The 13602-nt window shown below is 56.7% G+C and overlaps 2 protein-coding genes across 3 annotated transcripts in view; both read left to right on the forward strand.

The window, feature by feature from the left end:
• LOC140400210 (neurexin-2-like) overlaps positions 1–13602 on the forward strand; it is a 2085493-nt gene that overhangs the window by 595333 nt on the left and 1476558 nt on the right. The gene's annotated exons all lie outside the window — the stretch shown is intronic.
• Positions 1–13602, forward strand: part of LOC140399949 (potassium channel subfamily K member 2-like) — a 55059-nt gene that overhangs the window by 2242 nt on the left and 39215 nt on the right. Inside the window, exon 2 of one of the 2 annotated variants that reach the window (XM_072489437.1) lies at positions 2184–2481. In XM_072489437.1, the coding sequence (XP_072345538.1) occupies positions 2293–2481 (189 nt within the window). In that variant the 5' untranslated portion in view covers positions 2184–2292. Of the gene's footprint in view, positions 1–2183; positions 2482–13602 lie in introns of those variants that run through there. The other variant, XM_072489438.1, reaches the window with a different exon arrangement.

Here is a 13602-nt window from a genome sequence, read left to right on the forward strand (position 1 = left end):
TCTTGAGCTTTTGTTTAAGTTTTCTGCCATGGAGCAGTCAGGTTTAAGCACATCTATCAGGGCCCCACACCCATTTCTCACACACCCACATCCGTGATCTGCTTAACCCTTGTGTGACCGCTTTCTGACTTTATTCGACATAAAAAGCAAGGAGGCCCATGACTGCCCTAGGCCTCAGCCGCTTTCCCCCTCTCCTTGAGCTTCCATTAGAAGCCTAGGAGAAGGCCCAAAGCCTCTGTCTAGCGTCAAAAGGCCAAAAATCTGGGATTGGAGTAAGGCCCAAAGCCTGGGAGAAAGGCCAATGATTGTGAAAAGGGTCAAACCCTGGGAGAAGGCCCAACGCCTGGGTCTAGAGCCAAAAGGCCAAAGATCTGGGATTGGATTAAGGCCCAAAGCCTGGGAGAAGGCCCAATTAAAGCCAGGGATAAGGATCAAAGGCTATAGCCTGGGAATAGAGCCAAGGCTCAAATCATTGGACTCGAGCAAAGCCATGGAGAAAGGCCAATGCTTGTGAAAAGGATCACAGCCTGGGAGAAGGCCCAAAGCCTGGGTATAGAACCAGCTGTCGGGCTTGTTTAGCTCACTGGGCTAAATCGCTGGCTTTTAAAGCAGACCAAGGCAGGCCAGCAGCACCGTTCGATTCTCTTACCAGCCTCCCCGAACAGGCGCCGGAATGTGGCGACTAGGGGCTTTTCACAGTAACTTCATTTGAAGCCTACTTGTGACAATAAGCGATTTTCATTTCATTTCAAAGGCCAAAGTCTAGGCATAGAGTCAAGACCCAACAAGCCTGGTAGGAGGCCTAAAGCCTGAGACTTGAGCCAAGGGCCAAAACCTGGGATGAAAGACCTAAGCGAGGGAGAAGGCCCAAAGGCCCAAAGGTTACGGGGATAGGGTGGATGTGAAGGCTTAAGTGGGTCGGTGCAGACTTGATGGGCCGAATGGCCTCCTTCTGCACTGTATAAGAACAAAGAACAAAGAAAAATTACAGCACCTGAACAGGCCCTTCGGCCCTCCAAGCCTGCGCCGATCCAGATCCTCTATCTAAAACTGTTGCCTATTTTCTAAGGATCTATATCCCTCTGCTCCCTGCCCATTCATGTATCTGTCTAGGTACATCTTAAATGACGCTATCGTGCCCGCCTCTACCACCTCCGCTGGCAATGCGTTCCAGGCACCCACCACCCTCTGCGTAAAGAACTTCCCACGCACATCTCCCTTAAACTTTTCCCCTCTCACCTTGAAATCGTGACCCCTAGTAATTGAGTCCCCCACTCTTGGAAAAAGCTTGTTGCTATCCACCCTGTCCATACCTCTCATTATTTTGTAGACCTCAATGAGGTCCCCCTCAACCTCCGTCTTTCTAATGAAAATAATCCGAATCTACACAACCTCTCTTCATAGCTAGCGCCCTCCATACCAGGCAACATCCTGGTGAACCTCCTCTGCGCCCTCTCTAAAGCATCCACATCCTTCTGGTAATGTGGCGACCAGAACTGCACGCAGTATTCCAAATGTGGCCTAACCAAAGTCCGACACAACTGTAACATGACCTGCCGACTCTTGTACTCAATACCCCGTCCGATGAAGGCAAGCATGCTGTATGCCTTCTTGAACACTCTATCGACCTGTGTTGCCACTTTCAGGGTACAATGGACCTGAACACCCAGATCTCTCTGTACATCAATTTTCCACAGGACTCTTCCATTGACCGTATAGTCCGCTCTTGAATTAGATCTTCCAAACTGCATCACCTCGCATTTGCCTGGATTGAACTCCATCTGCCATTTCTCCGCCCAACTCTCCAATCTATCTATACTCTGCGGTATTCTCTGACAGTCCCGTTCACTATCTGCTACTCCACCAATCTTAGTGCCATCTGCAAACTTGCTAATCAAACCACCAATACCTTCCTCCAGATCATTTATGTACATCACAAACAACAGTGGTCCCAGCACGGATCCCTGTGGAACACCACTGGTCACCTTTCTCCATTTTGAGACACTCCCTTCCACTACTACTCGCTGTCTCCTGTTGCCCAGCCAGTTCTTTATCCATCTAGCTAGTACACCCGGAACCCCATACGACTTCACTTTATGTTCTATGTTTCAAGCCTGGAATGGTCCTGCAGAGGGATGGGAGAGGGGAGCGGGATTGATTGCACCTTTCTCTCTTTCCCTCAGTGGGAACCTCGGCGTCAGAGATCGAGCCTCCAGCCGGGGCGGGGGGGGGGGGGGCGCCGCCCTCTCGTCCGAGCCGGCCTGGGGCGAGGTGGCGGTGCGTGCCAACGTCATGAAGAAGAAGACCGTCCTGGCCATTCTGCTGGTGGTCCTCACGTACCTGGTGGTGGGGGCGAAGTTGTTTCAGCTCCTGGAGCAGCCCTTCGAAAGGTCGCAGCAGGTGTCGATTGCCCAGGCCAGGGCCCGTTTCCTGGACGACTATCCGAACGTGGATTCAGACCGGCTACGCCAACTGATGGAGGTGAGGCCTGGCGGGGAGGGCCGGGGGGGGGGAGGCAGAGGAGGGAGGGCCGAGGGCATTGAGGGGGCAGGGGAAGAGGGTGGGAAGGTGGAAGAGAGAGAAAGGGCGAGGGGAGGAGAGAGAGAGAGAGGGTGGAGGAGACGGGACGGAGGGGGAGAGAGAGAGGGTGGAGGGTGGGAGCGAGAGAGAGAGAGAGAGAGAGAGGACAGGGGAGGAGGGAGGATGGTAGAGAGAGGACAGAGGGGGAGAGAGAGAGAGGGTGGAGGGAGAGAGGGAGAGAGGGTGAGAGAGAGAGAGAGGATGGAGAAAGAGAGAGCGCGGAGGGGGAGGAGAGACCGGTTGGAGGGTGGGAGGGAGGGGAGACTTATAGAATTCGTACAGTGTAGAAGGAGGCCATTCGGCCCGTTGAGTCTACACCGACCCTCTAAACGACCACCCTCCCAACGAGAGTGAGTGAGGGGCTCTGAGGGAGAGTGAGTGAGGGTCTCTGAGGGAGAGTGAGTGAGGGTCTCTGAGGGAGAGTGAGTGAGGGTCTCTGAGGGAGAGTGAGTGAGGGTCTCTGAGGGAGAGTGAGTGAGGGGCTCTGAGGGAGAGTGAGTGAGGGTCTCTGAGGGAGAGTGAGTGAGGGGCTCTGAGGGAGAGTGAGTGAGGGTCTCTCTGAGGGAGAGTGAGTGAGGGTCTCTGAGGGAGTGTGAGTGAGGGTCTCTGAAGGAGAGTGAGTGAGTCTCTCTCTGAGGGTGAGTGAGTGAGGGTCTCTGAGGGAGAGTGAGAGAGGGTCTCTGAGGGAAAGTGAGAGAGGGTCTCTGAGGGAGAGTGAGTGAGGGTCTCTCTCTGAGGGAGAGTGAGTGAGGGTCTCTGAGGGAGTGTGAGTGAGGGTCTCTGAGGGAGAGTGAGTGAGGGACTCTCTCTGAGGGAGAGTGAGTGAGGGTCTCTGAGGGAGAGTGAGCGAGGGTCTCTGAGGGAGAGTGAGAGAGGGTCTCTCTGAGGGAGAGTGAGTGGGGGTCTCTCTCTGAGGGAGAGTGAGTGAGGGTCTCTGAGGGAGAGTGAGTGAGGGGCTGTCTGAGGGAGAGTGAGTGAGGGTCTCTGAGGGAGAGTCAGTAAAGGTCTCTGAGGGAGAGTGAGTGAGGGTCTCTCTGAGGGAGAGTGAGTGAGGGTCTCTGAGGGAGTGAGTGAGGGTCTCTCTGAGGGAGAGAGGGTCTCTCTGAGGAAAAGTGAGTGAGGGTCTCTGAGGGAGAGTGAGTGAGTGTCTCTGAGGGAGAGGGAGTGAGTGTCTCTCTGAGGGAGAGTGAGTGAGGGTCTCTGAGGGAGACTCAGTGAGGCTCTCTGAGGGAGAGTGAGTGAGGGTCTCTCTGAGGGAGAGGGAGTGAGGGTCTCTGAGGGAGAGTCAGTGAGGGTCTCTGAGTGAGAGTGAGTGAGGGTCTCTCTGAGGGACAGTGAGTGAGGGTCTCTGAGGGAGAGTGAGTGAGGGTCTCTCTGAGGGAGAGTGAGTGAGGGTCTTTGACGAAGAGTGAGTGAGGGTCTCTGAGGGAGAGTGAGAGAGGGCCTCTCTGAGGGAGAGTGAGTCAGGGTCTCTGAGGTAGATTGAGTGAGGGTCTCTGAGGGAGAGTGAGTGAGGGTCTCTGAGGGAGAGTCAGTGAGGCTCTCTGAGGGAGAGTGAGTGAGGGTCTCTCTGAGGGAGAGTGAGTGAGGGTCTCTGAGGGAGAGTGAGTGAGTATCTCTCTGAGGGAGAGTGAGTGAGGGACGCTGAGCGAGAGTCAGTGAGGGTCTCTGAGGGAGAGTGAGTGAGGGTCTCTCTCTGAGGGAGAGTGAGTGAGGGTCTCGGAGGGAGAGTGAGTGAGGGTCTCTCTAAGGGAGAGTGAGTGAGGGTCTCTCTGAGGGAGAGTGGGTCAGGGTCTCTGAGGGAGAGTGAGTGAGGGTCTCTGAGGGAGAGTCAGCGAGGCTCTCTGAGGGAGAGTGAGTGATGGTCTCTCTGAGGGAGAGTGAGTGAGGGTCTCTCTGAGTGAGAGTGAGTGAGGGTCTCTGAGGGAGATTGAGTGAGGGTCTCTGAGGGAGAGTAAGTGAGGGTCTCTCTCTAAGGGAGAGTGAGTAAGGGTCTCTGAGGGAGAGTGAATGAGGGTCTCTGATGGAGAGTTAGAGAGGGTCTCTGAGGGAGAGTGAATGAGGGTCTCTGAGGGAGAGTGAGTGAGGGTCTCATGAGGGAGGGTGAGTGAGGGTCACTGAGGGAGAGTGAGTGAGGGTCTCTCTCTAAGGGAGAGTGAGTGAGGGTCTCATGAGGGAGGGTGAGTGAGGGTCTCTGAGGGAGAGTGAGTGAGGGTCTCCTCTAAGGGAGAGTGAGTGAGGTTCTCTGAGGGAGGATGAATGAGGGTCTCTGAGGGAGAGTGAGTGAGGGTCTCTGAGGGAGAGTGAGTGAGTCTCTCTCTGAGGGAGAGTGAGTGAGGGTCTCTGAGGGAGAGTGAGCGAGGGTCTCTGAGGGAGAGTGAGAGAGGGTCTCTCTGAGGGAGAGTGAGTGGGGGTCTCTCTCTGAGGGAGAGTGAGTGAGGGTCTCTGAGGGAGAGTGAGTGGGGGGCTGTCTGAGGGAGAGTGAGTGAGGGTCTCTGAGGGAGAGTGAGCGAGGGGCTCTCTGAGTGGAGAGTGAGTGAGGGTCTCTGAGGGAGAGTGAGAGAGGGGCTGTCTGAGGGAGAGTGAGTGAGGGTCTCTCTCTGAGGGAGAGTGAGTGAGGGTCTCTGAGGGAGAGTGAGTGAGGGTCTCTGAGGGAGAGTCAGTGAAGGTCTTTGAGTGAGAGTGAGTGAGGGTCTCTCTGAGGGAGAGTGAGTGAGGGTCGCTGAGGGAGAGTGAGAGAGGGTCTCTCTGAGGGAGAGGGAGTGAGGGTGTCTGAGGGAGAGTGAGTGAGGGTCTGTGAGGGAGAGTGAGTGAGGGTCTCTGAGGGAGAGTGAGAGAGGGTCTCTCTGAGGGAGAGTGAGTGAGGGTCACTCTCTGAGGGAGAGTGAGTGAGGGTCTCTGAGGGAGTGTGAGTGAGGGTCTCTGAGGGAGAGTGAGTGAGTCTCTCTCTGAGGGTGAGTGAGTGAGGGTCTCTGAGGGAGAGTGAGAGAGGGTCTCTGAGGGAGAGTGAGAGAGGGTCTCTGAGGGAGAGTGAGTGAGGGACTCTCTCTGAGGGAGAGTGAGTGAGGGTCTCTGAGGGAGAGTGAGCGAGGGTCTCTGAGGGAGCGTGAGAGAGGGTCTCTCTGAGGGAGAGTGAGTGGGGGTCTCTCTCTGAGGGAGAGTGAGTGAGGGTCTCTGAGGGAGAGTGAGTGAGGGGCTGTCTGAGGGAGAGTGAGTGAGGCTCTCTGAGGGAGAGTGAGTGAGGGGCTCTCTGAGGGAGAGTGAGTGAGGGTCTCTGAGGGAGAGTGAGAGAGGGTCTCTGAGGGAGAGTGAGAGAGGGTCTCTGAGGGAGAGTGAGTGAGGGACTCTCTCTGAGGGAGAGTGAGTGAGGGTCTCTGAGGGAGAGTGAGAGAGGGTCTCTCTGAGGGAGAGTGAGTGGGGGTCTCTCTCTGAGGGAGAGTGAGTGAGGGTCTCTGAGGGAGAGTGAGTGAGGGGCTGTCTGAGGGAGAGTGAGTGAGGGTCTCTGAGGGAGAGTGAGTGAGGGGCTCTCTGAGGGAGAGTGAGTGAGGGTCTCTGAGGGAGAGTGAGAGAGGGGCTCTCTGAGGGAGAGTGAGTGAGGGTCTCTCTCTGAGGGAGAGTGAGTGAGGGTCTCTGAGGGAGAGTGAGTGAGTGTCTCTCTGAGGGAGAGTGAGTGAGGGTCTCTGAGGGAGAGTCAGTGAAGGTCTCTGAGTGAGAGTGAGTGTAGGTTTTTCTGAGGGAGAGTGAGTGAGGGTCGCTGAGGGAGAGTGAGAGAGGGTCTCTCTGAGGGAGAGGGAGTGAGGGTCTCTGAGGGAGAGTGAGTGAGGTTCTCTCTGAGGGAGAGTGAGTGAGGGTCTCTGAGGGAGAGTGAGTGAGGATCTCTCTGAGGGAGAGAGGGTCTCTCTGAGGAAAAATGAGTGAGGGTCTCTGAGGGAGAGTGAGAGAGGGTCTCTGAGGGAGAGAGGGTGAGGGACTCTCTCTGAGGGAGACTCAGTGAGGCTCTCTGAGGGAGAGTGAGTGAGGGTCTCTCTGAGGGAGAGGGAGTGAGGGTCTCTGAGGGAGAGTCAGTGAGGGTCTCTGAGTGAGAGTGAGTGAGGGTTTCTCTGAGGGAGAGTGAGTGAGGGTCTCTGAGGGAGAGTGAGTGAGGGTCTCTCTGAGGGAGAGTGAGTGAGGGTCTTTGACGAAGAGTGAGTGAGGGTCTCTGAGGGAGAGTGAGAGAGGGCCTCTCTGAGGGAGAGTGAGTGAGGGTCTCTGAGGGAGAGTGAGTGAGGGTCTCTCTGAGGGAGAGTGAGTGAGGGTCTCTCTGAGGGAGAGTGAGTGAGGGTCTCTGAGGGAGAGTGAGTGAGGGTCTCTGAGGGAGAGTCAGTGCGGCTCTCTGAGGGAGAGTGAGTGATGGTCACCTGAGACACCTGAGGTGACACCTGAGGGTCTCTGAGGGAGAGTCAGTGAAGGTCTCTGAGTGAGAGTGAGTGAGGGTCTCTCTGAGGGAGAGTGAGTGAGGGTCTCTGAGGGAGAGTGAGTGAGGGTCTCTCTGAGGGAGAGAGGGTCTCTCTGAGGAAAAGTGAGTGAGGGTCTCTGAGGGAGAGTGAGAGAGGGTCTCTGAGGGAGAGTGAGTGAGGGACTCTCTCTGAGGGAGACTCAGTGAGGCTCTCTGAGGGAGAGTGAGTGAGTGTCTCTCTGAGAGAGAGGGAGTGAGGGTCTCTGAGGGAGAGTCAGTGAGGGTCTCTGAGTGAGAGTGAGTGAGGGTTTCTCTGAGGGAGAGTGAGTGAGGGTCTCTGAGGGAGAGTGAGTGAGGGTCTCTCTGAGGGAGAGTGAGTGAGGGTCTTTGACGAAGAGTGAGTGAGGGTCTCTGAGGGAGAGTGAGAGAGGGCCTCTCTGAGGGAGAGTGAGTGAGGGTCTCTGAGGGAGAGTGAGTGAGGGTCTCTGAGGTAGATTGAGTGAGGGTCTCTGAGGGAGAGTGAGTGAGGGTCTCTGAGCGAGAGTCAGTGAGTGTCTCTGAGGGAGAGTGAGTGAGTGTCTCTCTTAGGGAGAGTGAGTGAGGGTCTCTCTGAGGGGAGAGTGAGTGAGGGTCTCTCTGAGGGAGAGTGAGTGAGAGTCTCTGAGGGAGAGTGAGTGAGGGTCTCTGAGGGAGAGTGAGTGAGGGTCTCTCTCTGAGGGAGAGTGAGTGAGGGTCTCTGAGGGAGAGTGAGTGAGGGTCTCTCTGAGGGAGAGTGAGTGAGGGTCTCTCTGAGGGAGAGTGAGTGAGGGTCTCTGAGGGAGAGTGAGTGAGGGTCTCTGAGGGAGAGTCAGTGCGGCTCTCTGAGGGAGAGTGAGTGATGGTCTCTCTGAGGGAGAGTGAGTGAGGGTCTCTCTGAGGGAGAGTGAGTGAGGGTCTCTGAGGGAGATTGAGTGAGGGTCTCTGATGGAGAGTTAGAGAGGGTCTCTGAGGGAGAGTGAATGAGGGTCTCTGAGGGAGAGTGAGTGAGGGTCTCATGAGGGAGGGTGAGTGAGGGTCTCTGAGGGAGAGTGAGTGAGGGTCTCTCTCTAAGGGAGAGTGAGTGAGGGTCTCATGATGGAGAGTCAGTGAGGGTCTCTGAGTGAGAGTGAGTGAGGGTCTCTCTGAGGGAGAGTGAGTGAGGGTTTCTGAGGGAGAGTGAGTGAGGGTCTCTCTGAGGGAGAGTGAGTGAGGGTATTTGACGAAGAGTGAGTGAGGGTCTCTGAGGGAGAGTGAGAGAGGGCCTCTCTGAGGGAGAGTGAGTGAGGGTCTATGAGGTAGATTGAGTGAGGGTCTCTGAGGGAGAGTGAGTGAGGGTCTCTGAGGGAGAGTCAGTGAGGCTCTCTGAGGGAGGGTGAGTGAGGGTCTCTCTGTGGGAGAGTGAGTGAGGGTCTCTGAAGGAGAGTGAGTGAGTGTTTCTCTGAGGGAGAGTGAGTGAGGGACTCTGAGCGAGAGTCAGTGAGTGTCTCTGAGGGAGAGTGAGTGAGGGTCTCTGAGGGAGAGTGAGTGAGGGTCTCTCTGAGGGAGAGTGAGTGAGGGTCTCTCTGAGGGAGAGTGAGTGAGGGTCTCTGAGGGAGAGTGAGTGAGAGTCTCTGAGGGAGAGTCAGTGCGGCTCTCTGAGGGAGAGTGAGTGATGGTCTCTCTGAGGGAGAGTGAGTGAGGGTCTCTCTGAGGGAGAGTGAGTGAGGGTCTCTGAGGGAGATTGAGTGAGGGTCTCTGATGGAGAGTTAGAGAGGGTCTCTGAGGGAGAGTGAATGAGGGTCTCTGAGGGAGAGTGAGTGAGGGTCTCATGAGGGAGGGTGAGTGAGGGTCTCTGAGGGAGAGTGAGTGAGGGTCTCTCTCTAAGGGAGAGTGAGTGAGGGTCTCATGATGGAGAGTCAGTGAGGGTCTCTGAGTGAGAGTGAGTGAGGGTCTCTCTGAGGGAGAGTGAGTGAGGGTTTCTGAGGGAGAGTGAGTGAGGGTCTCTCTGAGGGAGAGTGAGTGAGGGTATTTGACGAAGAGTGAGTGAGGGTCTCTGAGGGAGAGTGAGAGTGGGCCTCTCTGAGGGAGAGTGAGTGAGGGTCTCTGAGGTAGATTGAGTGAGGGTCTCTGAGGGAGAGTGAGTGAGGGTCTCTGAGGGAGAGTCAGTGAGGCTCTCTGAGGGAGAGTGAGTGAGGGTCTCTCTGTGGGAGAGTGAGTGAGGGTCTCTGAAGGAGAGTGAGTGAGTGTCTCTCTGAGGGAGAGTGAGTGAGGGACTCTGAGCGAGAGTCAGTGAGTGTCTCTGAGGGAGAGTGAGTGAGTGTTTCTCTTAGGGAGAGTGAGTGAGGGTCTCTCTGAGGGAGAGTGAGTGAGGGTCTGTCTGAGGGAGAGTGAGTGAGAGTCTCTGAGGGAGAGTGAGTGAGGGTTTCTGAGGGAGAGTGAGTGAGGGTCTCTCTCTGAGGGAGAGTGAGTGAGGGTCTCTCTGAGGGAGAGTGAGTGAGGGTCTCTGAGGGAGAGTGAGTGTTTCTGAGGGAGAGTCAGTGAGGCTCTCTGAGGGAGAGTGAGTGATGGTCTCTCTGAGGGAGAGTGAGTGAGGGTCTCTCTGAGGGAGAGTGAGTGAGGGTCTCTCTGAGGGAGAGTGAGTGAGGGTCTCTGAGGGTGAGTGAGTGAGTGTTTCTGAGGGAGAGTCAGTGAGGCTCTCTGAGGGAGAGTGAGTGATGGTCTCTCTGAGGGAGAGTGAGTGAGGGTCTCTCTGAGGGAGAGTGAGTGAGGGTCTCTGAGGGAGATTGAGTGAGGGTCTCTGATGGAGAGTTAGAGAGGGTCTCTGAGGGAGAGTGAATGAGGGTCTCTGAGGGAGAGTGAGTGAGGGTCTCATGAAGGAGTGTGATTGAGGGTCTCTGAGGGAGAGTGAGTGAGGGTCTCTCTCTAAGGGAGAGTGAGTGAGGGTCTCATGAGGGAGGGTGAGTGAGAGTCTCTGAGGGAGAGTGAGTGTGGGTCTCTCTCTAAGGGAGAGTGAGTGAGGGTCGCTGAGGGAGATTGAGTGAGGGTCTCTGAGGGAGAGTTAGAGAGGGTCTCTGAGGGAGAGTGAGTGAGGGTCTCTCTGAGGGAGAGTGAGTGAGGGTCTCAGAGGGAGGATGAATGAGGGTCTCTGAGGGAGAGTGAGTGAGGGTCTCATGAGGGAGGGTGAGTGAGGGTCTCTGAGGGAGAGTGTGAGGGTCTCTCTCTAAGGGAGAGTGAGTGAGGGTCTCTGAGGGAGGATGAATGAGGGTCTCTGAGGGAGAGAGAGTGAAGATCTCATGAGGGAGGGTGAATGAGGGTCTCTGAGGGAGAGTGAGTGAGGGCCTCTCTTTAAGGGAGAGTGAGTGAGGGTCTCTGATGGAGAATGAATGAGGGACTCTGAGGGAGTGAGTGAGGGACTCGGAGGGAGAGTGAGTGAGAGTTTCTGAGGGAGAGTGTGTGAGTGTCTCTCTGAGGGAGAGTGAGTGAGGGTCTCTGAGGATTAGTGAGTGAGGGTCTCTGAGGGAGAGAGAATGAGGGTCTCTGAGGGAGAGTGAGTGAGGGCCTCTGAGAGAGAGTGAGTGAGTGTCTCTCTGAGGGAAAGTGAGTGAGGGTCTCTGAGGGAGAGTGAGTGAGGGTCTCTCTGAGGGAGAGTGAATGAGGGTCTCTGAGGGAGGGTGAGTGAGGGTCTCTCAGTGAGGGTCTCTCTCAGTGAGGGTCTCCCACAGTGAGGGTCTCTCTCAGTGAGGGTCTCTCTCGGTGAGGGTCTCCCGCAGTGAGGGTCTTCCACAGTGAGGGCCTCCCACAGTGAGGGTCTCCCACAGTGAGGGTCTCTCTCAGTTTGGGTCTCTCTCTGTGAGGGTCTCCCACAGTGAGGGTCTTCCACAGTGAGGGCCACCCACAGTGAGGGTCTCCCACAGTGAAGGTCTCTCTCAGTGAGGGTCTTCCACAGTGAGGGTCTTCCACAGTGAGGGCCTCCCACAGTGAGGGTCTCCTGCAGTGAGGGTCTCTCTCAGTGAGGGGTCTTCCACAGTGAGGGTCTCCCTCAGTGAGGGTTTATCTCAGTGAATGTCTCCCACAGTGAGGGTCTCTCTCAGTGAGGGTCTCTCTCAGTGAGGGTCACCCGCAGTGAGGGTCTCCCTCAGTGAGGGTCTCCCTCAGTGAAGGTCTCCTGCAGTGAGGGTCTCCCACAGTGAGGGTCTCTCTCAGCGAGGGGTCTCCCGCAGTGAGGGTCTCTCTCAGTGAGGGTCTCTCTCAGTGAGGGTCTCTCTCAGTGAGTGTCTCCCACAGTGAGGGGTCTCCCACAGTGAGGGGTTTCCCACAGTGAGGGTCTCTCTTAGTGAGGGTCTCTCTCAGTGAGGGTCTCCCACATTGAGGGTCTCTCTCAGTGAGGGTCTCCCGCTGTGAGGGTCTCCCGCAGTGAGGGTTTCTCTCAGTGAGTGTCTCTCTCAGTGAGTGTCTCCCACAGTGAGTGTCTCCCACAGTGAGGGTCTCTCTCAGTGAGGGTCTCCCTCAGTGGGGGTCTCCCGCAGTGAGGGTCTCCCACAGTGAGGGTCTCTCTCAGTGAGGGTCTCCCACAGTGAGGGTCTCCCACAGTGAGGGTCTCACTCAGTGAGGGTCTCTCTCAGTGGGGGTCTCCCGCAGTGAGGGTCTCCCACAGTGAGGGTCTCTCTCAGTGAGGGTCTCCCACAGTGAGGGTCTCCCACAGTGAGGGTCTCACTCAGTGAGGGTCTCTCTCAGTGGGGGTCTCTCTCAGTGAGGGTCTCCCGCAATGAGGGTCTCTCTCAGTGAGGGTCTCTCTCAGTGAGGGTTTCCCGCAATGAGGGTCTCTCTCAGTGAGGGTCTCTCTCAGTGAGGGTCTCTCTCAGTGAGGGTCTCCCGCAGTGAGTGTCTCCCACAGTGAGGGTCTCTCTCAGTGAGGGTCTCCCTCAGTGAGTGTCTCCCCGCAGTGAGGGGTTTCTCTCAGTGGGGGTCTCCCGTAGTGAGGGTCTCCCACAGTGAAGGTCTCCCGCAGTGAGGGGTCTCTCTCAGTAAGGGTCTCCCGTAGTGAGGGTCTCCTGCAGTGAGGGTCTCTCTCAGTGAGGGTCTCTCTCAGTGAGGGTCTCTCTCAGTGAGGGTCTCCCGCAGTGAGTGTCTCCCACAGTGAGGGTCTCTCTCAGTGAGGGTCTCCCTCAGTGAGTGTCTCCCCGCAGTGAGGGGTTTCTCTCAGTGGGGGTCTCCCGTAGTGAGGGTCTCCCACAGTGAGGGTCTCCCGCAGTGAGGGGTCTCTCTTAGTCAGGGTCTCCCGTAGTGAGGGTCTCCCGCAGTGAGGGTCTCTCTCAGTGAGGGTTTCTCTCAGTGAGGGTCTCCCACAGTGAGGGTCTCTCTCAGTGAGGGTTTCTCTCAGTGAGGGTCTCCCACAGTGAGGGTCTCTCTCAGTGAGGGTCTCCCGCAGTCAGTGTGTCTCTCAGTGAGTGTCTCCCACAGTGAGGGTCTCCCACAGTGAGGATCTCTCTCAGTGATTGTCTCCCGCAGTGAGGGTCTCCCGCAGTGAGCGTCTCTCTCAGTGAGGGTCTCGCTCAGTGAGGGTCTCCCGCAGTCAGTGTGTCTCTCAGTGAGGGTCACCCTCAGTGAGGGTTTCCCACAGTGAGGATCTCTCTCAGTGATTGTCTCCCGCAGTGAGAGTCTCCCGCAGTGAGGGTCTCTCTCAGTGAGGGTCTCTCTCAGTGAGTGTCTCTCTCAGTGAGGGTCTCTCTCAGTGAGGGTCTCGCTCACTGAGGGTCTCCCGTAGTGAGGGTCTCTCTCAGTGAGGGGTCTCCCGCAGTGAGGGTCTCTCTCAGTGAGGGTCTCTCTCAGTGAGGGGTCTTCCTCAGTGAGGGGTCTCTCTCAGTGAGGGTCTCCCGCAGTGAGGGTTTCTCTCAGTGAGGGGTCTCCCACAGTGAGGGTCCCTCTCAGTGAGGGTTTCCCTCAGTGAGGGGTCTCCCGCAGTGAGGGTCTCCAGCAGTGAGGGTCCCCTGCAGTGAGGGTCTCCTGCAGTGAGGGTCCCAGTTGTGAGATGTCTCCTGCCGTGAGGGTCTCCCGCAGTGAGGGTCTCTCTCAGTGAGGGTCCCAGTTGTGAGGTGTCTCCTGCCGTGAGGGTCTCCCGCAGTGAGGGGCTCTCTCAGTGAGGGTCTCCCGCAGTGAGTGTCTCCCACAGTGAGGGTCACTCTCAGTGAGGGTCTCTCTCAGTGAGGGTCTCCCGCAGTGTGGGTCTCCCGCAGTGAGGGTCTCTCTCAGTGATGGTCTCTCAGTGAGGGTCTTCCTCAGTGAGGGTCTCCCGCAGCGAGGGTCTCTCTCATTGAAGGACTCCCTCAGTGAGGGTCTCTCTCAGTGAGTGTCTCTCTCAGTGTGTGTCTCCCTCAGTGAGGGTCTCCCGCATTGAGGGTCTCCCGCAGTGAGGGTCTCCACAGTGAGGGTCTCTCTCAGTGAGGGTCTCCCACAGTGAGGGTCTCCCACAGTGAGGGTCTCCTGCAGTGAGGGTCTCCACAGTGAGGGTCTCTCTCAGTGAGGGTCTCCCACAGTGAGGGTCTCCCACAGTGAGGGTCTCCCGCAGTGAAGGTCTCTCTCAGTGAGGGTCT

The sequence above is a fragment of the Scyliorhinus torazame genome, chromosome 24 (genome assembly GCF_047496885.1).
Source record: "Scyliorhinus torazame isolate Kashiwa2021f chromosome 24, sScyTor2.1, whole genome shotgun sequence".
Classification (NCBI taxonomy): domain Eukaryota; kingdom Metazoa; phylum Chordata; class Chondrichthyes; order Carcharhiniformes; family Scyliorhinidae; genus Scyliorhinus; species Scyliorhinus torazame.